Consider the following 25,571-nt stretch of genomic DNA (forward strand, 5'->3'; position numbering starts at 1 on the left):
ATGTTTGGCAAGGGAAAATTACCCAATTTCTTAGCTTTAAGTAGTTTGTAGAAGACACTGACGTGAAACAGTAAAGACCGAAATCCATCATGTTCTATGTGACATTCCAACACATGTGGTCCTTATAGCCAACTTCCCTAGGAAAAGATCCTCGGTTGCATTTTAATTCAATTTGGTACTGCTTCCCGTCGGCTCCCAGTGGAGGGAAGGAAAGGCAGGAAGGGCAGGAAGGGCTACACCACGCATGTGGAAGGGATCACATTAGATCAATCAGGAAGAAACCTCACACAGGAGTCTTAATATTGGCAGCTGTCCTTCCTGGTGACTTAGGTGGCTGTCCTGTGCCCAAGGAAGACAACTTTATGTAAGAACAGGAATAAAGAGAGGGCATCAAGTTTCTGGGTCTTATTACCATTCTGGCCAGGGTACTAACTTCCAGCCAAAGTCAGATGTTCTCCTCCCAGCAGGGTAGCCACGGGCTAGAGGATTACAGCCTGAGCAATCGACATGCAAGTGTTCCAATAAGACCACACTCCTTGAAAAGCCCTGAGAGTAAAGAAGAAACGAGAAAGTACTCACCAATTTTGTACCAAAGCTCAGAGTCCAAATGTAAAGACTCACAGCCCCACACTGGGCTCCAAATGATGAACGTCTAGAACATAGGTGAGGTTTGCTGGGATGAGGTCTGGAACTGACGACCAAGAACGAATTCTTGAGACATCTCTGGTGCAAAATGGTGGTTTATTAAAGCACGGGGACAGGACCTGTGGGCAGGAAGAGATGCTGCCAGGGGTTGTCAGGAGTGGTCTATTATATACTTGTAAGGTGGGGAGAGGATTAGGGATGGTGTCAGTCTCTAAGGAATTTTGGAAGCAAGTTTTCTAGGACCTAGAGGGGCTAGCTATTGTTAGGGGAAAAGGTTAGTCATTAATAGTCGTAAAACCTTTTAGTGAGACCCTTTCGTTGTCTATCAGTAGGCGACAGGCTTGGGAGTGATTGTCAACACCATCTTGGAGGTTTAGAGATAAAGTTTCCAAAGGAATTGTTAAAGTACTCACAGGGTCCTGGTTAGGGGTAGGGGGTCGGTCAGACTAGGACTGCCCTTTGCCCTTAGCAAAGTCTTAAGGTAGAGTGAGGAGAGTCACTCTGCCTGTTTTAAGGGCTTGTCAGGAGGCAAGGAAATTTAACAATTTTTCTTCTGCCTCTGTTTCCCACATCAGCATGATTTTTATTACAGTATGATTAAAAGAATGTAAAATATCTCACTGCAATTTTATACTGATTATATACTGAAATAATAATATTCTGGATATAACTGATTAAACAAACTAAATTTCTTAAAAATGATTTCACCAAAGGACACCTGAGTGGCTCAGTTAATTAAGCTTGAGCTCAGGTCATGATCTCAGGGTGCTGGGATCAAATTCCACATCCAGCTCCTTGCTTACCAGGGAGCCTGCTTCTCATTTCTGCCTGTCTTGTCTCCTCTGCCTGCCCCTGTCCCACGCTCTAGGGCACGTGTGCACAGGCTCTTGGACGTGAGAGTGCGTTCTCTCTCTCTCTCTGACAAAAAATAAAATAGAATCTTTAAAATAATCATTCTGCCTGCTTTTTACTTTCTCACTGTGGTAAATGAAGCTTAACATTTCATGTGGCCTGCAATGTATAGAGTTACGTTGGACAACACTGGGGAGGCAGAACATCATACAGGACATTTGTAATACCAAGAGCAAAAAACAGCTTTAAGTTTACATACACAACATGTAGTAGAGGATAAATATACTCTCCCATCTCAGCTAATAGGTATTTAAATGCTAACTTGGTGTAACCAATATAAACAAAACTCTACAATCTCAATGTAAATGTTATTTAAATTTCAACATTCCAGATTTAGATTTTTGGAACTTATTATGAATACTGTTTTCAAACTACAGAAGTGATACCAACTCATCTAAACCACAGAAATTATAGAGAAGCATACACATACACAAAAGAATCTAAAGAATCCACCACGCTACTGCTCAGAATATTTGGATCCCTCATGACTTCCAGGTAAATATACTAAATTAAGTGATATGAAATATTAAAGTGGGATCATATGCTTTACCACTCTGAAACTTCTTTTATTCTAACACTGTGAACATTTCCTTTTATTATATATTCTTTCTAAAACTTCACATTTTATTTGGAAATAATTACAGATTCACAGGGTGTTGCAAAAACAGTATGAAGTCCCATATAATACGCACCCCATTTCCCAGACAGGGTTGCATCAAAACCAAGAAACTGACATTGGGACGCATGTGTACCATTTCAGGTCACCTTATCACATGTGTAGATTCATGTAACAACCACCACAATCAAGATCAGATTTCATCAACACAAAACGTTCCCTCTCAGTACCCCTTTCCAGTCACAACCACCCACCCCGTCCCAACCTCATCAGCCCTAACCCTTGGCGACTGCTAATCTAACTGTGTGATAACAAAAACGTGAATGGCTGCCTACAGTGTGTGATCTGCATAGATTGGCTTTTTTCACTCAGCATCATGCCCTTGAAATCTACAGCAGTCGTTGTATGCATCCAGAGTTTGTTCCTTCTTAATTGCTGAGAAGTATTCCATCTGGTATGGTTGTAGTGCTCATCTACTGAAGGACATTTGGATTATTTCCAGTTTTACGGTATTACAAGTAAAGCTGGCATTTTTAAGAGCTGCACAATATTTGTAACTATTGCATAGTTTTGTATCAGTTCCCTGACCTCTATGTAGGCTGTTTTGCTTGTTTTTAACTCGTAGCAAGAATTACTATCAAACTCCACTTTTTGGGCCACAGACCGTTGTGGTCTTAGCAAAAGACCTGCCCTTCATGAAGCATACTCCCAACATTTAATGAGTTCATCGGCCAGGCAGCTAATTTTTTGTTATAATAATGATGCAACAAACGTATTTACACGGAAAAGATATATGCAGAGAACACTAATTCCTAGTTAAAATGCTGGGTCACAAGCCACAAATATTTTTGGTAGCCAGTTGCTACCAACTGACCTTCAGAAAAGTTAATCACACCCCAGATACTAAGAATCCAAAGACATATTTTCATTCTCCCCCAAAGTAAAACAAAACAAAACAACAACAACAAAAAAAAAGGAAGAAAGAAAAACGGAAACTGGATGTTAGCTTTATTTCCTACAAAAAGGAATCCCTAAAACTATGAAGTGATCACAAAAAATTTCCTTAGAGAAGAAAAAACCAAAATGAACCACAAGAAACCAACAGGTCAGAACTGATGTCTTCCAAACCAGAGACTCAATTAGTTTGTAACATACTCTGCCTGATACCTCCATTCCTACACGGAACTACAACCTACAGCACTTTCAAAATTCAATGAACTGGCATATTAAACAGCATCTGGAAAACTATAGTTATGCGAATATTTGTGGTCCAGGGAATAGACAAATAAATTGATCAAATAAAAATAATTATGCATTGGCAGAATAAAAAATAAAAATAAAATATAAAATAAATAAAATAATAATAATAAATAATAAAAATAAATAAAATATTATAGATAATAAAAAATAAAAAATAAATAAAAAATAAAAAACCTTTATGTTGTTTTGTCCCCTAACTTCTTCTAAGCATGTATTACCACCTTCACAACCAAAATAAAGGAGAATCGGGACTCTATGGAATGATACAGGAAAATACCCTACCAATACATGTTATTTTTAATTTTACCAATGCGCTGATAATCTCTCTCCTTCGTGTGATAAAAACTTACATCTTGTAAGAGAGGCCCGGGTAGTACCAGATAAACAGAGCTCCAGCCTTCATGCTTATTAAAATTTGAAATTCGAAGTGAACACATGGGTATTAACCCGGTTACAAAGAGGTGTTACTACAGTAGCTACTTCCTATCCACCTGGGTGAGTGTCCCATTTCCCTCCAAGTAAGACCTTCTGAGCAGGGAGCCCGACGTAGGGCTCAATCCCAGGACCTCAGGATCATGACCTGAGCCAAAGGCAGATGCTTAACCAACTGAGCCACCAGGCACCCCAAGACAAACCAGAAGGGTTTGGTTTCGACTGAAGGTCGTTTTAAGCTGAATTCTTATTTCCTGAAAACCTAAAATATTCTGGAAGACTTATGATATTCAACAACTTTTAGTTCCAGAAAAGAATGAACACTGTATAAACGTTCTACCCTATATAGGAAATCTCATCAATTCTCAGAAAGCGGTCATCAGGTTTATTTTCTCCCAGACGAACCACCAAGTACTCGATAGATTTTAAGATCCACTAAAGGGCTGATAAAATTGGCATCCTACATCCCCTTTAATTTCCTGTCCCCTGCAAAAGCAACTTCATCTTAAAATGTGTTGTGAAAGCTCTTAATATGAAGTTTTAAGTAAGATTTTTTTTTAACATATCCCATCTACCAGTTTCTTCTTTCAACTGAAGGATCATTTAAATAGTTTTTTCTTAATGAGAAAAGAGGTAAAGAGAGCATTATCTAATCCTATTGAAAAATTAAAATTTCACTTGTTTACCTTATGATTTCAACTATTCCTGATTTCTAACACTGCAGATTTCTTGCACTGTCTTTAGTGACAATTCTTCTTGGACACGACAGTCAATCACTGCATAGAACTTAAATTAAAGCTAAATACATGAAGTGAATGAGTCAAGACTTCAATTTAACAGAATTAATCCACAGTCCTCAACAGAATATACTCCATGTACAACTTCCAACTTACAGGTATATGAACACAAGAGAACTTACATGAAGGACAGCATAACCCCTCCATTGATACCCAACGTGTTCTGTACCCATTCTTAACCTGCTTTAGACGCCAGGTTACATGCACACCCATCTAGTTCCTCAAAACTGATTCTGCACATGACTGATCTCCGCTTCCTTAGCAGACTTTTAAGACTTTCTTAGCCGCTTCAATAACCAAATGGACAACCAAAAAGGATTAGGAATCATCAGAGTTCACCTTCAGGTAAATGTGCTCATGCTCTGAAGCTCCAAACGACTCCAGGAAGTACTTTCAATGCACTGCCTACAGCGTCCAAGACTCAAGTTCTGGGTTTAATTTCCAGCACATGGTGAGAACAACAAAATGAGAAAAACAAGTACATTACTTTTAAGGACACACTTCATAAAGACAACTTTCCACTCTACTAGTAACATTACACACACAGGATTCGAGCCATAATATGAAAGCTTGTTTATTCCATAAAACTTTTAAATGGATGGAAGGGATATTCCAACTGACACTCGTCTTCATCTACTCTATATACATTTACTGCACCCCAGTCAGTGCCAGGCACTGTACTACATGATTAAGAAAAATAAAGATGTGAAAACAGAGGTCCTGCCCTCAGGGGGCACCTGTGTGGCTCAAATCAGTTAAGGGTCAGATGCTCATGATCTCAGGGTCATCAGATGGAGCCCCGTGTGGGGCTCAGAGTTTGCATGGAGACTGTTTACAACTCTCACTCTCCCTCTGTCCCCACCCTCCCTCTCTCTCTCAAATTAAAATCATTAGGTTGTTTTGTTTGGTTTTTAAAAGGTCCTACCCTCCAAAAAGACAAAACATAACAGGTGATCAAATAAAACTTCTCTTCAAATGTTAAATGAGTTATACATGATTTGGAAGGTGAGGCAAGCAAATAGAAATACAATTCAAGTGTTACAAAAATGAGCTACACCTGACTGGAGTGATGAAAAGGCTTCCTGAGACATCTAGGAGTCCAAATGGTAGTGAAGCAGGACACAGAAGCAAGGGAATGCGTTTCAGAGAAAATCCAGAGGAAGAGAAGGTGTGAAGTATGGAAATGAGGTATCATGGTCCAAGCGCGGGACACAAGCAGTTTGGCAGGAAACACACACCCCCTCTATGTGGAAGGCAGACGGGGTTTGGTGGCAGTCTGCTTGCAGAAATCCTAGAGGAACACGAAAGGACTGAATCAGAAGCCTCTTGCGATGCTTGGCATTTGGATTTTATTTTAAAGGCAATGAGAACGAGCAGGTCATTTCAGTGGACTAAGCAGAGAGAGCTGGATTTGCCTGCCTCGGTCATGGACACATAAGGCTGGTGATGGTTATTATACAGTAAATGGGAGTTGCCAGCCTGTGGGGAGAAGTCGAAAGGTGTGGATGATCTCTGAAGTGAAGGAAAAGCTGAGAAGGACGGAGGAGGGAACAAACAACTAACTTGTATCGGCCTGCCCAAGAAACGATCTCTAAGAATCATAAATCCCAGATTCAGTAAGGCCTTCCCAGTGTACCCACACAGACCAACTATCTCCCCCACAGACTCATTTATTCCATGAGTGCGACTCCCACCACTGAAGACCTTTTTGTCTCACCTTTTCAACATCTATTCGGTTCCCTGAATGCAGGAATTTTCTATCCACTTCACCAATGACTTGAAAGAGCAATGACTGATAAAACACTACAACTGAGGAGGCAAAAGCTTACTCCCTTTATGGGCTGTAGAAAAGTTCCACACACCAGGCTTGATCCTTATACCCAACGATGTGTGAATTGACACTACCGTTCAAAGAAGACACCTGTGTTCAAGGATGCAGGTAATAAAAAGATACCAAGGAGATATCCTATTTCTAAAATGTGTAAGGGTCTACATGCAGAGTGAAGCTCTAAAACAGTCTGAGGATGAAACAGCAGCACTGGTAAACTCAGAACCACGCACACAAACATGGATGACTCTCCGTAAGGCAGGCCCAGGAGTGCATCGAACTGGATGACTCCACTTACACCAAATTCGGGAACATGCGCTACAGCTCCCCAGCAACGGAAGTCAAGAACAGCAGCAGCAGTAACCGTCAAGAGGGTTATCATGGAATCTGGGGTCCTGGGTGCAAGTCACATGGTGTGTTCCCCTTGTGAAGGTTCCTCAAGCCTTTGGCTTAGGATCTGTGCACTTCTCTGTATATATGCTGCGGTTCAAAAAGTTTACTTAAAGGGGTGCCTCGATGGTTCAGTGGGTTAAGCATCCAACTCCTGACTCTGGCTCAGGTCATGATCTCAGGGTCCTGGGATGGAGTCCGCAGTCTGGCTCCTGCCTCAGTGCAGAGTGTACTTGACATTCTCTCTCTCTCCCTCTGCCCTCCCTCTGCCCCCAAGGAGACTCTCTTGAAGATACAAATATTTTTAAGAGAACAAATAAGCCTTCAAAACAAACACACACAAACCCCTCCTTACCTAAAAAAGGAGGAAGAACCTCCCCATGGGGACGAAGACTCCACAACCAAAAAGGCCCTGGTGACAGAGCCAAAGAGAAACTGAGAGTCAAAAGACTGCAGCGTGTTTCAGTTCTGACTGCAAAGGAGACATTCAGGGGTCCACTATTACCGGAAGTTCTAACCAACTGAGTTAGTGCTGACAACTCCCTCACGCAGCTGCCGTTTACCAAAATAGTTTTTATTCATCTTGGAATTTCTTCAGCATTGACAGAAGCACAGGATGAACGTATGTCACTCAAACTTCCCATCCCAGCAACTAACAGGATACACTGACCAGTAGTTAGCTGTCCTGCCCTCAGTACACAGCAGGCAACCAAGGAAAAGCAGACTAGCCTCTACACAAAGGTTGCAACTTTACATTATCCCCAACCCGAGGAGCTAAATGGCAAAGCCTACAGTAATAACCTACAGAAGTAACTATCCCTTGCCCCAGAAGACAGGAGATTGCATGTTGCCGACAAAAACAAACATGTACCTTAACGCTGTCTAGGAAGAGGTTCTCGTCCCTCTGTAGTTCCACATTCTGCACTCACTTCTCAAAACACTTGCCACTGCCCGAAATTATTTTACTTTTCTGGTTACTTGCTTATTTTCTGCTTATTTTTCCTGGCTTTTAAGAGTTTTAAGTCCTCAGATCTTGGAAATCTGTGATCACATCCTACTCAATGAGAGACCTCAAAAAATTACACAAGGGCACCTGGATGGCTCAGTTGGTTAAGCGACTGCCTTCAGCTCAGGTCATGATCCCAGAGTCCTGGGATCGAGTCCTACATCGGGCTCCCTGCTCCTGGGACAGTCTGCTTCTCCCTCTGACTTTCTCCCCTCTCATGCTGTCTCTTACTGTCTCTCTCTCAAATAAATTAAAAAAAAAAACTTCAAAAAAATACACAAAAACCCTGAAACAGAAGAGGGAAGTATCCTGTTCCTGAAATATTTCATCTTTATTAATTTAATGTATTTGTTAAAAATCGGAATGTCACTGTCATCATCTGTAACTCTTGAACAAACTTCAAACATTTCTATGGTTTTTAAAATCAAAACCTCCCACGTGCCCTCAACAAGTTGGTAAGTAAGATTTTTTGTAAGAAACATGTAGAAACTGGGCGCCTGGGTGGCTCAGTGGGTTAGGCCACTGCCTTTGGCTCAGGTCATGATCTCAGGATCCTGGGATCGAGTCCCGCACCGGGCTCTCTGCTCAGCTGAGAGCCTGCTTCCCTCTCTCTCTCTCTCTCTGCTTGCCTCTCTGTCTACTTGTGATCTCTCTCTGTCAAATAAATAAATTAAAAAATCTAAAAGAAAAACACCTCCAAACAGATCATGGTCTCAGGGTCCTGGGATCGAGTCCCGCATTGGGCTTTCTGCTCTTCGGGGAGCCTGCTTCCCTCTCACTCTCTCTGCCTGCCTCTCTGCCTACTTGTGATCTCTCTCTGTCAAATAAATGAATGAAATTTTTAAAAAACATATTCTAAAAAAAAAAAAGAAACATGTAGAAACTGAAATGCATTCATTAGAAGATAATTATCATCAGCAACACATTAGATGTAAACTTGAATTTGGTTTTGCTCTTCACCAGTAAAGTTCTCAAGTTCTTAGGAGTTTCCTACTCATTTACTTGAACATCATCTAAGGGAACACTCAAAGCAAAACCACAATAAAGTGGTCTGGCCTCTGAGGGATTCTACATGTTAGGCCGCTGCCTTCGGTTCGGGTCATGATCTGAGGGTCCTGGGATCGAGTCCCGCATCGGGCTCTCTACTCAGCGGAGAGCCTGCTTCCCTTCCTCTCTCCATGCCTGCCTCTCTTGTGATTTCTGTCAAATAAATAAAAAAATGTTTAAAAAAATTTAAAAAAAAGACTCATAAACAAAACACAAGGACTATTGCTTTAAACAACAACAACATTTCTAAACTTTCATGCCATTTGATGGAATTCCCTGTTTCAGAGAACAAAACGAAATCTATTCAGCTCCCAGGAAACACTTTTTATTTTAACTACATTTGTGCTATCCTACTACAAAAAGGGACATGAATTTGCTCTAAAAACTTCTGCAGAAATATTTCAACTTCTTGAGCACTTTCATTCAAAGCACTCTTTATTGAAAGAGTTAGTGGAAGACCCAGAACTGCTCCACCAGTCATTGGACCAAATCATCGCAGAATTCTATTCCTTGGGTTACCCAATAACCGAGGTAATCCCAGGCAGAAATAAAGGAGTGAAACCCGGGCAGGATCCGTGTAGTCAACGAACAACATCCAGTGAGAACGATGGAGTGCCACAACACAATCATCATAGTGGAACACCACCGATTCAAAAACAAGTACCGGATGAAATGATACTTTCTCGCAATCGACCTCGATCTTCAGAGATTCTCCGGGCAGGCACCCCTCCCCAGCTCTCATACCCATATACCCCAATGCCTTCCTATGAAATGACATCAAGAGTACCCTAACGTCAAACTCCAACATTAAGGACACAGACTGCAGGTTCCACTGAAAAGATGACCAGAAGGCTACAAAATCAGCTTTGACATTTTCTCCAAATCTATCTAAACATTAAACGTGGGGTAGTTCAACTCCTCCTGATACCAGATGCCATTTACTACCCTCACACAAAGGAAAAGGAATTCTTTCAACATGCTTTTCACTGTAATGAGACTTTCAACACAAAAACACTTCAACAGTCTATTCATTTCACCGTTTGGCAGAATCGTCCTCCATCACCCCGCTGCAGAAGATCATCAGAAAACAAGCAAACAAACACAAACTGACAGTTCAGCTTTCCAAAAAAAAAAAAAAAAAAAAAAAACTTTCTTTACCTAACCCCAACATTTATCCTCAAACACAAGAAAGGAACAGACATTTGCCGCTCCAGACAGGAAAAGCACAACCAGCAGCATAACTGTTCCTCCACCACTAAATCGCTCAGAAAAGAAACCAGTAATTCAGGACAGGCAAATTAAAAGCATTCTACACATGGCCAAAAGGAAAGGTCTAAACTCCTACAGTCCACAGCAAAATCGCTGCTTCCTCTCTTTTTGAGTCCATACCAATAATCCAACGGATACAAGTATCAAACCAACCCAGCCCATTAGAAATGAGACCAAAACCTGACAAAGGCCCTCCCTTAAGTCACACGCTGAATAGGACCGCTTTGCACCCAACACGAAATACACACAACCAAAACCACACATCAACCACCCCCAAATGCAAAAAGGCCATCCTCAACAAGTTGGAAAGAGGACCTCAAGGATCGCTCTCCACCCTCTCCTACACCTTAAGCAACAAAAGTCCTTCCACAAAAGCGAACCCACATCTTCAAGTACCTGGTGGAGGCGCCTTCCGTCACTTTGCAGACGCCCCATTTCAAGGCTTCACCGCTGCTTCTGAAGGTGCAGATGGTCCAGTCCCAAAAGCCTATGTCTGCAGCAGGTTCTCTGGTCTTTCTGGCCTTCAGAGGAGTGAGGAGTCCGGGAAAGGGGAGGGAAGAGACAGGGAGCGGGTTAAAAAGGGGGAGAAACAGCAAAACACAGGTGCTGGTGAGCCATCCCAATTTCCTAGGAATCCAGGCTTGGAAACTCCCTTAGGGCGACCGCCCACCCACCTTTTCCGAGGACTAAAATAGGGACCTCGGAGTGCACGGGGAGTCCCCACCAGCACCCCACAACATCTGGGCCCAGACCCTGCTGCCTGGCACAGCCAGCGGCGATGGCGGCGGCCCGGGAAAGGCCGCGTTGGTCGCAGAGAGCGGGTGGACTTGTGCACTGGAGCGTGGGGCTGAGGGACCCGGCAGGGGAGCCCCCGGCCGGATTTGGAGGGGGCGGGTAGGGGCAGCCTGAGGCCAGCGGCGGAGAGTGGGCTGGAGCCCTCCCTCCGTCCCCACATGGTTACATCTCCTTTTGCCTGGGAGGCGTGGACGGGCCGCTGCGGTGGCAGTGGCAGAGGGCCACTGAGGAGGAGCCGCCAGGGTTGAGGTGCGCACAGTCGCCAGCCCCTAGCAGGCGCGACACCGCCTCCCGCAGCCGCCACAGCCTCCCCGGTCCCCAGGATCTCCATTTCAGCAGCGCGCGCCTCCCCCCGCCCGGCGTGGCCCCGGAGACTAGTCCTCGCCCGCCCCTGCCCGCCCCCAGCCCTCCCTCCCCTTGCACCATCTCAGCGAAAAGCCAGCCCGGGAGCCCTCGCGGACCGGCTTCCCACACTTCTCCCCGCGCATCCTCAGCCCTACCTCCGCCCGTCCTCAGCCGCTGGGCCTCTAGCTCCTGCCGCCGCCACCTGCGCCGCCGCTTGAGCCGCCGACGCCACCGGAGTCTGCGCCGCACTCTCCGCTGCCTCCGCCCTCTCCGCCGCCCCAGCCCTCTGCGCCGCCGCCGCCGCCGCCGCCGCCGCCGCCGCCGCCACCGCCTGCGCCGCGGACGCCGCCGCAGCCTTCCTCTGCGCAGTACCGCCTCCTGCACCGCAGCCCTCTGCGCCGCCACCTACGCCACCATCCGTGCCGCACTCTGGCCGCCGCCATCCGCGCGCCCTCTACGCCACCGCCGCCACCCGCGCCACCCGCGGCCGCAGCCCAGAGGACTGCGGCGGCGGCGGCGCAGAGGGCGGCGCGGACGGTGGCGTTGGCGGCGGCGACGCAGAGGATAGCGGCGGCGTCGTGGCGCAGGCGGCGGCTTTGGCGGCAGCGGCGTAGGCGCCACCGGCGGCGCAGAGGGCGTCGGCGGCGGCGCAGAGGGCGTCGGCGGCGGCGCAGAGGGCGTCGGCGGCGGCGCAGAGGGCGTCGGCGGCAGCAGCACAGAGGGCGGCGGTGCAGAAGGCGGTGCGGCGCAGAAGACAGCGGCGGCGCAGAGGGCGGCGGCGGCGGCGGCGCAGAGGGCAGCGGCGGCGGCGACGCCAGCACAGAGGGCGGCGGTGCAGGGGGCGGTGCGGCGCAGAGGACTGAGACGTCAGCGGCGCATCCGGCGGTGGCAGTGGCGCAGAAGACAGCGGCGGCGCAGAGGGCGGCGGCGGCGGCGACGCCAGCACAGAGGGCGGCGGTGCAGGGGGCGGTGCGGCGCAGAGGACTGAGGCGTCGGCGGCGCAGCCGGCGGTGGCAGCGGCGCAGAGGATAGCGGCGGTGCAGAGGATGGCGGCATGGGCGGCGTTGGCGGTGCAGAGGGCCGCGGCGTCGGCGGCAGTGGCGGCTCAGAGGACACGGACGGCGGCGGAGGCGCGGATGGTGGCAGGAGCTCCATGCCCAGCGACCCAGGACTGGTGGAGGTAGGGCTGAGGTTGCGCGCGGAGAAGGGGGGGGGGGGGTTGGTCCATGAGGACTCTCCAGCTCGGTGTTTCTTCTTCCAGCGGCGCCGGTTTCGGCACTGGGGGGAAGGGTGGGGGTACAGCCCATCTTTATTGTTGGGCGACAAGAAGAGCCCAACCACGTACTTGCTCAGAGCTGAGGTGGTGGAAGGGGAGGGAGGTCTGGGGGAGGGCAGGGGCCTGCAACAACTAGTCTCTGGGGCACCCCGGAGGCGGGGGGGGGGGGGAGGCGTGCGCTGCTAAAATGGAGATTCTGGGGAGGGGGGAGGTTGCAGTGGCGCCAGGCGGCGGGCGGTGTCGCTCCCAATCAGGGCTGGCGGCTCCTCCTCAGCGGTTCTCCGCCACTGCCACCACCACCGCGGCCCTGTCACTCCTCCCAGGCAAAGGGAGATGTAACCGTGTGGGGAGGGAGGGAGGGCGCCATCCCACTCTCCGCCGCCATCCTCGAGCTGCCCCTACCCGCCCCCTCCAGATCTGGCCGGTGGCTCCCCTGCCGGGTCCCCCAGCCCCACGCTCCAGTGCACAAGTCCACCCGCTCTCTGCGACCAACGCGGCTTTTCCCGGGCGGCAGCCATCGCCGCCGGCTGTGCGAGGTAGCAAGGTCTGGGCCCAGAGGTTGTGGGGTGCCGGTGGGGACTCCCCGTGCACTCCCAGGTCCCTGTTTTGATGCCTGGAAGGGGTGGATGGGTGGTCGCCCAAAGGGAGATTCCAAGCTTGTATGCCTAGGAAATTGGGATGGCTACCAACACCTGTGTTTTGCTGTTTTTCCTCCTTTTTGATCCGTTCCTTGTCTCTTCCCTCCCCTTTCCCTGACTCAAGTCCTCTGAAGGCTAGAAAGACCAGCGAACCTGCCTCAGACAGAGGCTTTTGGGACTGGAGGGTCTGCACCTTCAGAAGCAGCGCTAAAGCTTTGAAATGCAGCCTCTGCGAATCGACTGATGGCGCCTCCACCAGGTACTTGAAGATCTGGGTTAGCTTTTGTGGAAGGACTTTTGTTGCTTAAGGTGTAGGAGAGGGTGGAGCTTTTCCTTGAGACCCTCTTTCCAACTTGTTGAGGATGGCTTTTTTTGCATTTGGGGGTGGTTGATGTGTGGTTTTGGTTGTTTGCGTTGGGTGCAAAGCGGTCCTATTCAGTGCGTGACTTAAGGGAGGGCATTTGTCCAGGTTTTGGTCTCATTTCTAATGAGCTGGGTTGGTTTGACACTTGTATCCGTTGGGTTATTGGTATGGACTCAAAAAGAGAGGAAGCAGCGATTTTGCTGTGGACTGTAGGAGTTTAGACCTTTCCTTTTGGCCATGTGTAGAATGCTTTTAATTTGCCTGTCCTGAATTACTGGTTTCTTTTCTGAGCGATTTAGTGGTGGAGGAACAGTTATGCTGCTGGTTGTGCTTTTCCCGTCTGGAGCGGCAAATGTCTGTTCCTTTCTTGTGTTTGAGGATAAATGTTGGGGTTAGGTAAAGAAAGTTTTTTTTTTTTTTTTTTTTTTTTGGAAAGCTGAACTGTCAGTTTGTGTTTGTTTGCTTGTTTTCTGATGATCTTCTGCAGCGGGGTGATGGAGGACGATTCTGCCAAACGGTGAAATGAATAGACTGTTGAAGTGTTTTTGTGTTGAAAGTCTCATTACAGTGAAAAGCATGTTGAAAGAATTCCTTTTCCTTTGTGTGAGGGTAGTAAATGGCATCTGGTATCAGGAGGAGTTGAACTACCCCACGTTTAATGTTTAGATAGATTTGGAGAAAATGTCAAAGCTGATTTTGTAGCCTTCTGGTCATCTTTTCAGTGGAACCTGCAGTCTGTGTCCTTAATGTTGGAGTTTGACGTTAGGGTACTCTTGATGTCATTTCATAGGAAGGCATTGGGGTATATGGGTATGAGAGCTGGGGAGGGGTGCCTGCCCGGAGAATCTCTGAAGATCGAGGTCGATTGCGAGAAAGTATCATTTCATCCGGTACTTGTTTTTGAATCGGTGGTGTTCCACTATGATGATTGTGTTGTGGCACTCCATCGTTCTCACTGGATGTTGTTCGTTGACTACACGGATCCTGCCCGGGTTTCACTCCTTTATTTCTGCCTGGGATTACCTCGGTTATTGAGTAACCTAAGGAATAGAATTCTGCGATGATTTGGTCCAATGACTGGTGGAGCAGTTCTGGGTCTTCCACTAACTCTTTCAATAAAGAGTGCTTTGAATGAAAGTGCTCAAGAAGTTGAAATATTTCTGCAGAAGTTTTTAGAGCAAATTCATGTCCCTTTTTGTAGTAGGATAGCACAAATGTAGTTAAAAAGTGTTTCCTGGGAGCTGAATAGATTTCGTTTTGTTCTCTGAAACAGGGAATTCCATCAAATGGCATGAAAGTTTAGAAATGTTTTTGTTGTTTAAAGCAATAGTCCTTGTGTTTTGGTTATGAGTCTTTTTTTTTTTTTTAACATGTAGAATCCCTCAGAGGCCAGACCACTTTATTGTTTTTGCTTTGAGTGTTCCCTTAGGTGATGTTCAAGTAAATGAGTAGGAAACTCCTAAGAACTTGAGAACTTTACTGGTGGAAGAGCAAAACCAAATTCAAGTTTACATCTAATGTGTTGCTGATGGTAATTATCTTCTAATGAAATGCATTTCAGTTTCTACATGTTTCTTTTTTTTTTAAGGTTTTTGGGTGTTTTTATTTTATTTTAATTTTTTAAAGATTTATTTATTTATTTATTTGACAGAGAGAGAGAGAGATTACAAGTAGGCAGAGAGGCAGGGGGAAGCAGGCTCCCTGCTGAGCAGAGAGCCCGATGCGGAACTCGATCCCAGGATCCTGAGATCATGACCTGAGCCGAAGGCAGTGGCCTAACCTACTGAGCCACCCAGGCGCCCAGTTTCTACATGTTTCTTACAAAGAATCTTACTTACCAACTTGTTGAAGGCACGTGGGAGGTTTTGATTTTAAAAACCATAGAAATGTTCGAGGTTTGTTCAAGAGTTACAGATTATGACAGTGATATTCCGATTTTTTTTTTTTAAAGATTTATTTATTTGACAGATAGAGATTACAAGTAGGCAGAGAGGCAGGCAGAGAGAGAGAGAGGAGGAAGCAGGCTCCCAGCCAAGCAGAGAGCCCGATGCGGGGCTCGATCCCAGGACCCTGGGATCATGACCTGAGCCGAAGGCAGAGGCTTTAACCCGCTGAGCCACCCAGGCGCCCCGATATTCCGATTTTTAACAAATATATTAAATTAATAAAGATGAAATATTTCAGGAACAGGATACTTCCCTGTTCTGTTTATGGGTTTTCGTGTAATTTTTTGAGGTCTCTCATTGAGTAGAATGTGATCACAGATTTCCAAGATCTGAGGACTTAAAACTCTTAAAAGCCAGGAAAAATAAGCAGAGAATAAGCAAGTAACTAGAAAAGTAAAATAATTTCAGGCAGTGGCAAGTGTTTTGAGAAGTGAGAGCAGAATGTGGAACTACAGAGGGACGAGAACCTCTTCCTAGACAGCGTTAAGGTACATGTTTGTTTTGTTCGGCAACATGCAATCTCCTGTCTTTTGGGGCAAGGGATAGTTACTTCTGTAGGTTATTACTGTAGGCTTTGCCATTTAGCTCCTCGGGTTGGGGATAATGTAAAGTTGAAACCTTTGTGTAGAGGCTAGTCTGCTTTTCCTTGGTTGCCTGCCGTGTACTGAGGGCAGGACAGCTAACTGGTCAGTGTATCCTGTTAGTTGCTGGGATGGGAAGTTTGAGTGACATACGTTCATCCTGTGCTTCTGTCAATGCTGAAGAAATTCCAAGATGAATAAAAACTATTTTGGTAAACGGCAGCTGCGTGAGGGAGTTGTCAGCACTAACTCAGTTGGTTAGAACTTCCGGTAATAGTGGACCCCTGAATGTCTCCTTTGCAGTCTGAACTGAAACACGCTGCAGTCTTTTGACTCTCAGTTTCTCTTTGGCTCTGTCACCAGGGCCTTTTTGGTTGTGGAGTCTTCGTCCCCATGGGGAGGTTCCTCCTCCTTTTTTAGGTAAGGAGGGTTTTGTGTGTGTTTGTTTTGAAGGCTTATTTGTTCTCTTAAAAATATTTGTTCATTCAGGGGTGCCTGGGTGGCTCGGTGGGTTAAAGCCTCTGCCTCCGGCTCAGGTCATGATCCCCGGGTCCTGGGATCGAGCCCCACATCGGGCTCTCTGCTCAGCAGGGAGCCTGCTTCCTCCTCTCTCTCTCTCTGCCTGCCTCTCTGCATACTTGTGATCTCTGTTTGTCAAATAAATAAATAAAATCTTTAAAAAAGTATTTGTTTCTACAAGAGAGTCTCCTTGGGGGCAGAGGGAGGGCAGAGGGAGAGAGAGAGAATGTCAAGTACACTCTGCACTGAGGCAGGAGCCAGACTGCGGGCTCCATCCCAGGACCCTGAGATCATGACCTGAGCCAGAGTCGGGAGTTGGATGCTTAACCCACTGAACCATCGAGGCACCCCTTTAAGTAAACTTTTTGAACCGCAGCATATATACAGAGAAGTGCACAGATCCTAAGCCAAAGGCTTGAGGAACCTTCACAAGGGCAACACACCGTGTGACTTGCACCCAGGACCCCAGAGTCCATGATAACCCTCTTGACGGTCACTTCTGCTGCTGTTCTTGACTTCCGTTGCTGGGGAGCTGTAGCGCATGTTCCCGAATTTGGTGTAAGTGGAGTCATCCAGTTCGATGCACTCCTGGGCCTGCCTTACGGAGAGTCATCCGTGTTTGTGTGCGTGGTTCTGAGTTTACCAGTGCTGCTGTTTCATCCTCAGACTGTTTTAGAGCTCCACTCTGCGTGTAGACCGTTACGCATTCTTGAAATAGGGTATCTCCTTGGGATCCTTTTATTACCTGCATCCTTGAACACAGGTGTCTTCTTTGAACGGTAGTGTAAATTCACACATTGTTGGGTGTAAGGATCAAGCCTGGTGTGTGGAACTTTTCTACAGCCCTTAAAGGGAGTAAGCTTTTGCCTCCTCAGTTGTAGTGTTTTATCAGTCATTGCTATTTCAAGTCATTGGTGAAGTAGATAGAAAATGCCTGCTTTCAGGGAACCGAACAGATGTTGAAAAGGTGAGACAAAAAGGTCTTCAGTGGTGGGAGTCGCACCAATGGAATAAATGAGTCTGTGGGGGAGATAGCTGGTCCGTGTGTGTACACTGGGAAAGGCCTTACTGAATCTGAGATTTATGGATCTTAGAGGTCGTTTGTTGGGAAGGCTGATGCAAGTTGGTTGTTTATTCCTCCTCCATCCTTTTTCAGCTCTTCCTTCACTTCAGAGGTCATCCACACCTTTCCACTTCTCCCCACAGGCTGGTAACTTCCATTTGCTGTATAATAACCATCACCAGCCTTATGCATCCATGACTGAGGCAGGCAAATCCAACTCTCTCTGCTTAGTTCACTTAAATGACCTGCTAGTTCTCATTGCCTTTAAAATGAAGTCCTAATGCCGAGCATCACGAGGGGATTCTGATTCAGTCCTTTCGTGTTCCTCTAGGATTTCTGCAAGCAAACTGCCACCAAACCCCATCTGCCCTCCACATAGAGGGGCGGTGTGTTTCCTGCCAAACTGCTTGTGTCCCGCGCTTGGACCATGATACCTCATTCCATACCTTCACACCTTCTCTTCCTCTGGATTTTCTCTGAAACGCTTTCCCTTGCTTCTGTGTCCTGCTTCACTACCATTTGGACTCCTAGATGTCTCAGGAAGCCTTTTCATCACTCCAGTCAGGTGTAGCTCCTTTTTGTAACACTTAAATTCTATTTTTATTTGGTTGCCTCACCTTCCAAATCATGTATAACTCATTTAACATTTGAAGAGAAGTTTTATTTGATCACCTGTTATGTTTTATCTTTTTGGAGGGTAGGTCCTTTTAAAAACCAAACAGAACAACCTAATGATTTTAATTTGAGAGAGGGAGGGAGGGTGGGGACAGAGGGAGAGAGAGAGTTGTAAGCAGTCTCCGTGCAGACTCTGAGCCCCACATGGGGCTCCATCTGATGACCCCGAGATCATGAGCGTCTGACCCTTAACTGATTTGAGCCAGACAGGTGCCCCCTGAGGGCAGGACCTCTCTTTTCACATCTTTATTTTTCTTAACCATGTAGTACAGTGCCTGGCACTGACAGGGGTGCAGTAAATGTATATACAATAGATGAAGAGGAGTTTCAGTTGGGATCCCCCTTCCATCCGTTTAAAAGTTTTATGGAATAAATAAGCTTTCATATTAGGGCTCGAATCCCGTGTGTGTAATGTTACTAGTAGAGTGGAAAGTTGTCTTTAAGAAGTGTGTCCTTAAAAGTAATATACCTGTTTTTCTCATTTTGTTTGTCTCACCATGTGCTGGAAATTAAACCCAGAACTTGAGTCTTGGACGCTGTAGGCAGTGCATTGAAAGTACTTCCTGGAGTTGTTTGGAGCTTCAGAGCATGAGCACATTTATCTGAAGGTGAACTCTGATGATTCCTAATCCTTTTTGGTTGTCCATTTGGTTATTTAAGAGGCTAAGAATGTCTGCTAAGGAAGCGGAGATCAGTCATGTGCAGAATCAGTTTTGAGGAACTAGATGGGTGTGAATGTAACCTGGTGTCTAAAGGCAGGTTAAGAATGGGTACAGAACACGTTGGGTATCGATGGAGGGTTATGCTGTCCATCATGTAAGTTCTCTTGTGTTCATATACCTATAAGTTGGAAGTTGTACATGGAGTATATTTTGTTGAGGACTGTGGATTAATTCTGTTAAATTGAAGTCTTGACTCATTCACTTCATGTATTTAGCTTTAATTTCAGTTCTATGCAGGGATTGACTGTCATGTCAAAGAAAAACTGTCCGTAAAGACAATGCAAGAAACCTGCAGTGTTAGTCACAAATCAGGAATAGTTGAAATCATAAGGTAAACAAGTGAAATTTTAGTTTTTCAATAGGATTAGATAATGCTCTCTTTCCCTCCCTGTCTCATTTTAGAAAAACTATTTAAATGATCCTTTGGTTGAGAGAAGAAACTGGTAGAAGAGATATGTTAAAAAAAAATCTTGGGGCGCCTGGGTGGCTCAGTGGGTTAAGCCTCTGCCTTCAGCTCAGGTCATGATCTCAGGGTCTCTGGGATCGAGCCCCATATCGGGCTCTCTGCTTGGCAGGGAGCCTGCTTCCTCCCCTCTCTGGCTGCTGCTCTGCCTACTTGTAATCTCTCTCTCTCTCTCTCTCTCTATCTGTAAAAAAGAAAAAAAAAATTAAAAAAAAAATCTTACTTAAAACTTCATATTAAGAGTATTTGCAATACATTTTAAGATGAAGTTGCTTTTGCGGGGGACAGGAAATTAAAGGGGATGTAGGATGCTAATGTTATCAGCCTGTTTTGGATCTTAAAATCTCTCGAGTACTTGGTGGTTAGTCATGGAGAAAATAAACCTGATGACTGCTTTCTGAGAAGAGACGAGATTTCCTACTTGGGTAGAAGGTTTATACACTCTTCATTCTTTTCTAGAACTACGAGTTGTTGACTATCATAAGTCTGCTTGAATATTCGAGGTTTCAAGAAATAAAAATTCAGCTTAAAACGACCTTCAGTCGTTCTGTTGTCTTGGGGGCCTGGGTGGCTCAGTTTGTTAAGCATCTGCCTTTGGCTCAGGTCATGATCCTGAGGTCCTGGGATTGAGCCCCACATCGGGCTCCCTGCTCAGAAGGTCTTACTTGGAGGGAAATGGGGCACTCACCCAGGTGGATAGGAAGTAGCTACCATAGTAACACCCCTTTGTAACCGGGTTAATACCCGTGTGTTCACTTCGAATTTCAAATTTTAATAAGCATGAAGGCTGGAGCTCTGTTTATCTGGTACTACCCAAGTCTCTTGTAAATTTTTATCAAATGAAGGAGATTATCAGCGCATTGGTAAAATTTAAAAATAACTGATGTATTTGTAGGGTATTTTCCTGTATCATTCCATATAGTCCTGATTCTCCTTTATTTTGGTTGTGAAGGTGGTGATACATGCTTAGAAGAAGTTAGGGGACAAAACATCATAAAGGTCACTTTTATTCTGCCCATGCAGAATTATTTTTATTTGACCAATTTATTTGTTTATTCCCGGGACCACAAATATTAGAGTTATTGCAGTGTTCCAGGTGCTGTTTAATATGCTAGTTCATTGAATTTTGAAAGTGCTGTAGGTTGTAGTTCCGTGTAGGAATGGGGGTATCGGGCAGCGTATGATAACAAAACTAATTGAGTCTCTGGTTTGAAAGACATCAATTCTGACCTTTTGGTTTCGTGGTTCATTTTGGGTTTTTCTTTTCTAAGGAAATTTTTTGTGATCACTTCATAGTTTAGGGATTCCTTTTTGTAGGAAATAAAGCTAACATCCAGTTTCCAGTTTGTTTTCTTTTTGTTTTGTTTTGTTTTACTTTGGGGGAGAATGAAAATATGTCTTTGGATTCTTAGTATCTGGGGCGTGATTAACGTTGCCTGAAGTCTTTCATGGAAAGGGTAAGTATGTAAGGCAATCCAGGTTTAATGTTTTTCTACTAAATTTGTTTAACGTTGTGGTTCTCCAACTTTCCTATGTATTGGAATCCCCTGGAATGCTTGTTGAAACACATTGCTTGATTTCTGCCTCTACCCCCCACCTTCTGGGTTTTTTTTTTTTTTTTTTTTTATGAAGTAGGTCTGGGGTAGGGCCTGTGAATTTGCATGTATTTCTTAGAAGTTCCTAGGTGATGGTAGTGCTGCTAGTGCTGGTCTAGAGAGCACGATTTGAGAACTATTGGCTGGGTGACCTTAAATTCTAAAGAGAAGCCAGCCATGTTTCTTAATGAAACTGGAAACAGCTTTGATGTTACAGAAAATTGATGTCTTGGCATTTCACAGGGAATTTAAGAGAAGTGATCTACATTCATGTTTTATTTAGTTATTTATTTAAAGGATTTTATTTGTTGGGGGAGGTGGGGAAGAGTGAGGAAGCACAATCAGGGAGAGGGGCAGGCAGAGGCAGAAGCAGGCTCCCTGCTAAGCAGGAAGCCCCATGAAGGACTTGATCCCAGGACCCTGAGACCGTGGCCAGAGCTAAAGTCAGTTGTTTAAGTGCCTGCACTTAAGTGCCTGCAAACCAGGCATCCCTACATCAATTTTTTTTTTTTAACTTAGAGCTGGAATTAGAGGCAATTTCTTCATAAATACATTGTGTGTAGTAGAAGAGCACTTACCAGTTGGGGAACCATACCTACTAAATTTTTATCTTCCACATTGAAAAGTCAGATATTGTCTTGGGCTATTAATATGTGTGTTGTGTTTCAGATACATGTATTTTTAAAAGGCTGTTTCTTTGTAACGTATGTTGGAACCAAGTTTGACAGAAGACTAACATTTCAGTAGAATGTTGGCCAAAGAATATGAATAGGTAGTTAATCAAAGAACGACAAATTAAGTCAGGAACCATGAGGAATGTATAACTTCTATTACTTAAATACAAAACAACATTTTTGGCAAGTCAAATTTTAAAGACTACAAAATTGTTAGTGCATCTAGGAAGAAGTGGACATTGGTAACAGAGCCTTGGTGGCTCAGATTAGCTGCTTCAAATTTTCTGAAGGCCAGTTGGTAGCAATTCCTTTAAAAATATTTGTGGCTTGTGACCCAGCATTTTAACTAGGAATTAGTGTTCTCTGCATATATATTTTCTGTGTAAATACGTTTGTTGCATCATTATTATAACAAAATTAGCTGCCTGGCCAATGAACTCATTAAATGTTGGTAGTATGCTTCATGAGGGGCAGGTCTTTTGCTAAGACCACAAGGGTCTGTGGCCCAAAAAGTGGAGTTTGATAGTAATTCATTTTTTTTAAGATTTTATTTATTTGACAGAGAGAGATCACAAGTAGGCAGAGAGGCAGGCAGAGAGAGAGAGAGAGAGGAGGAAGCAGGTTCCCTGCCGAGCAGAGAGCCCGAAATGGGACTCCATCCCAGGACCCTGAGATCATGACCTGAAGGCAGAGGCTTAACCCACTGAGCCACCCAGGCGCCCTGATAGTAATTCTTGCTGCAAGTTAAAAACAAACAAAGAAAGAAAAAAAAACCAGCCTACGTAGAGGTCAGAGAATTGATACAAAGCTATGCAATAGTTACAAATATTTTGCAGTTGTTAAAAATGCCAGCTTTACTTAAAATACCATAAAACTGGAAATAACCCAAATGTCCTTCAGTAGATGAGTGGTACATCCATACCAGATTTAATACTTACCAGCAATTAAGAAGGAACAAACTCTGGATGCATACAACAGCTGGCTTGGATTTCAAGGGCATGATGCGGAGTGAAAAAAGCCAATCTGTGCAGGTCACACACTGTAGGCAGCCATTCACGTTTTTGTTATCACACAGTTAGATTAGCAGTCACCAAAGGTTAGGGCTGATGAGGTTGGGACGGGGGTGGGTGGTTGTGACTGGAAAGGGGTACTGAGAGGGAACATTTTGTGTTGATGAAATCTGATCTTGATTGTGGTGGTTGTTACATGAATCTACACATGTGATAAGGTGACCTGAAATGGTACACAGGCGTCCCAATGTCAGTTTCTTGGTTTTATGTACTGTAATCCAGAGGATGCAACCCTGTCTGGAAAATGGGGTGCTATTTTATGGGACTTCATACTGTTTTGTAACACTCTGTGAATCTGTAATTATTTCAAAATAAAATGTGAAGTTTTAGAAAGAATATATAATAAAAGGAAATGTTCACAGTTTTAGAATAAAAGAAGTTTATAAAACACATGATCCCTCTTTAATATTTCATATCAGTTAATTTAGTGTATTTACCTGGGAGTAATGAATGATCCAAATATTCTGAGTAGTAGCATGGTGGATTCTTTTGGATTCTTTGTGTATGTGTATGCTTCTCTATAGTTTCTATAGTTTAGACGAGTTGTTATCACTTTTGTTGTTTGAAAAACAGTATTCCTAATAAGTTCCAAAAATCTAATTCTGGAATGTTGTAATTTAAGTAACATTTACATAGAGATTGTAAAGTTTTGTTTATATTGGTTACACCAAGTTAGCATTTAAATAGCTATTAGCTGAGGTCAGAGAGTATATTTATCCTCTAAAACATGTTGTGTATGTAAACTTAAAGCTGTTTTTTTTCTCTTGGTATTACAAATGTCCTGTATGATGTTCTGACTCCCCAGTGTTGTCCAATATAAGTCTATACATTGCAGGCCACGTGAAATGTTAAGCTTCATTTACCACAGTGAGAAAGTAAAAGGCAGGCGAAATGATTATTTTTAAAGATTCTATTTTATTTTTTGTCAGAGAGAGAGGGAGGACGCGCTCTGGCGCCCGAGAACCCTTGCACGCATACACAAGCCGGGGGCAGGGGCAGGCAGAGGAGACAGGGCAGGCAGAAATGAGAAGCAGGCTCCCTGGTAAGCAAGGAGCTGGATGTGAAATTTGATCCCAGGACCCTGAGATCATGACCTGAGCTCAAGCTTAATTAACTGAGCCACTCAGGTGTCCTTTGGTGAAATCATTTTTAAGAAATATAGTTTGTTTAATCAGTTATATCCAGAATATTATCATTTCAATATGTAAGCAGTATAAAATTGCAGTGAGATATTTTACATTCTTTTTATCATACTGTAATAAAAATCCTACTGATGTGAGAAACAGAGGCAGAAGAAAAATTATTAAATTTCCTTACCTCCTGAGAAGCCCTTAAAACAGGCAGAGTGACTCTCCTCTAGGGACTCAGCTAACCCCACCTTACGGCTTTGCTAAGGGCAAAGGGCAGTCCTAGCCTGACCCACCACCTACCCCTAACCAGGGCCCTGTAAGTACTTTAACAGTTCCTTTGGAAACTTTGTCGCTAAACCTCCAAGAATGTATTGCCTGTCACTCCCAAGCATATGGGACGCATCAGGGGGGATTGGGTAATGGACCTTCTTTACTTTTCTGGGAGCATGGCCTCAGTAGGCTTCTTTGGTCCCAAGGACTCTACCGTGGGTTGCCTTTTAAGCCACTGGAAAAAATTTGGATTGCCAAACTTAGGAAAGTACTGAGCTCCTGCAACACTGCATGGCCTCCATGGGATCTATCAGTTAGATCTCCTCTGCAGGAAACAGGGTGAATGAACCTAGGGTGCCTTCATTGCTCTCCACCAGGAGCACGACCTAAGGGCCTTTTACAGAATGTGTTTGAATGAGTTTGCTACTAAACTCCCTCCTGACATACTGGGTGATAATTACGTAAGCCTTCTAGTAAAGCCAGGTTGCTGGACCACCCCTAGGAAAGGGGTCTCTGACTTTATCTCTCTCTGTTTCTCCTAATAGATGTGGGGGCTTCTCCTTTACTCACTTCTGTATTAATGGCTATTATTGGAGCCAACTGGGGTTAGTCTAACTCCAGACGGAGACTTTGAGGAATATTCCCAGGCAGCTGCCAATACTCCCTTTGTTTCGGGGAAATTCCCTGTCTTCTCTGGCCCTATGTGGACTGCTGAACCCCTCCTCCCTTCCTGGCGGGAAAACATGGCTTCTGCCCCTCTGTTGGACCTGATGAGCTCTAAAACTGGGAATCGTTTCTCTGCAGCACTTTGTTTCTTCCGTCTCCCCCTTCTCCTGTTTCTACACCAGCCTGGGTGTGGCCTGCATAACTGGCCTCTAGACCATCCTCGGTGCTTCCTGCACTATGGCTTCTTCTCTCTTCACTTTCAAGGAGGAAGAAAGCACCCCCTGGACCTAACACCCCCCACCCACTCCAGATCTTCCCACCCGTGTCTCAGGTAAACATTCAAAGTGGAGTGGGCCCAGGTGCCATGTAAATCATGGTTTATTTAAAAAAAAAAATTTGGAAGTCCCATACAACAGAAAACCCACATCCGAAATGGAAAGGTCCATTTCGGGTCATACTATGTACTCCCACTGCAGGAAAGCTTGAAGGACACTCTTCATGGATCCGTATATCTAGAATAAAACCTGTACGTCCTTCACAGGAACCCAGTGAGCAAATTAATGTGCTTTCTTACTCC

At 45.0% G+C, this 25,571-nt stretch overlaps 3 protein-coding genes and 1 non-coding gene across 11 annotated transcripts in view; 1 reads left to right on the top strand and 3 right to left on the bottom strand.

The window, feature by feature from the left end:
- LOC123933494 (transport and Golgi organization protein 1 homolog) overlaps positions 1 to 11,602 on the bottom strand; it is a 111,733-nt gene extending 100,131 nt beyond the window's left edge. For both annotated transcript variants that reach the window (XM_045992724.1, XM_045992726.1), the window contains exons 1-2: positions 11,498 to 11,602; positions 10,599 to 10,723 (exon numbers count right to left, since the gene is read on the bottom strand). The gene's annotated coding sequence lies outside the window, so the exon portion shown is untranslated. The remainder of the gene's footprint in view (positions 1 to 10,598; positions 10,724 to 11,497) is intronic.
- The window catches only part of LOC123933496 (transport and Golgi organization protein 1 homolog), a 482,235-nt gene that overhangs the window by 163,087 nt on the left and 293,577 nt on the right, over positions 1 to 25,571 (bottom strand). The window lies entirely within an intron of this gene.
- Positions 2,791 to 2,941, bottom strand: LOC123934317. Its single transcript, XR_006816782.1, has one exon. It is a non-coding gene; the product is annotated as a small nucleolar RNA SNORA62/SNORA6 family (small nucleolar RNA).
- LOC123933502 (E3 ubiquitin-protein ligase RING1-like) lies at positions 12,018 to 13,492 on the top strand. Of its 2 annotated transcripts, XM_045992743.1 has the most exons (3): positions 12,018 to 12,522; positions 13,034 to 13,154; positions 13,381 to 13,479. In XM_045992743.1, exons 1-3 carry the CDS (start codon positions 12,397 to 12,399, stop codon positions 13,386 to 13,388), a joined length of 255 nt encoding a protein of 84 aa, XP_045848699.1. In that variant the 5' UTR covers positions 12,018 to 12,396; the 3' UTR covers positions 13,389 to 13,479. The 2 variants fall into 2 exon arrangements, 1 of the variants encoding a protein (XP_045848699.1); XR_006816615.1 differs by lacking the exon at positions 13,034 to 13,154 and having other exon boundaries at positions 13,381 to 13,492.

Source organism: Meles meles, chromosome 21, assembly GCF_922984935.1.
Source record: "Meles meles chromosome 21, mMelMel3.1 paternal haplotype, whole genome shotgun sequence".
Taxonomy (NCBI): domain Eukaryota; kingdom Metazoa; phylum Chordata; class Mammalia; order Carnivora; family Mustelidae; genus Meles; species Meles meles.

Excerpts from the sequence above, each read along its gene's own strand:
- LOC123933502 (XM_045992743.1), top strand. The coding sequence starts at position 12,397 with ATGGGCGGCGTTGGCGGTGCAGAGGGCCGCGGCGTCGGCGGCAGTGGC. Across the intron at positions 12,523-13,033 it reads GCGACCCAGGACTGGTGGAG|ATCTGGCCGGTGGCTCCCCT; the intron begins GTAGGGCTGAGG and ends CGCCCCCTCCAG.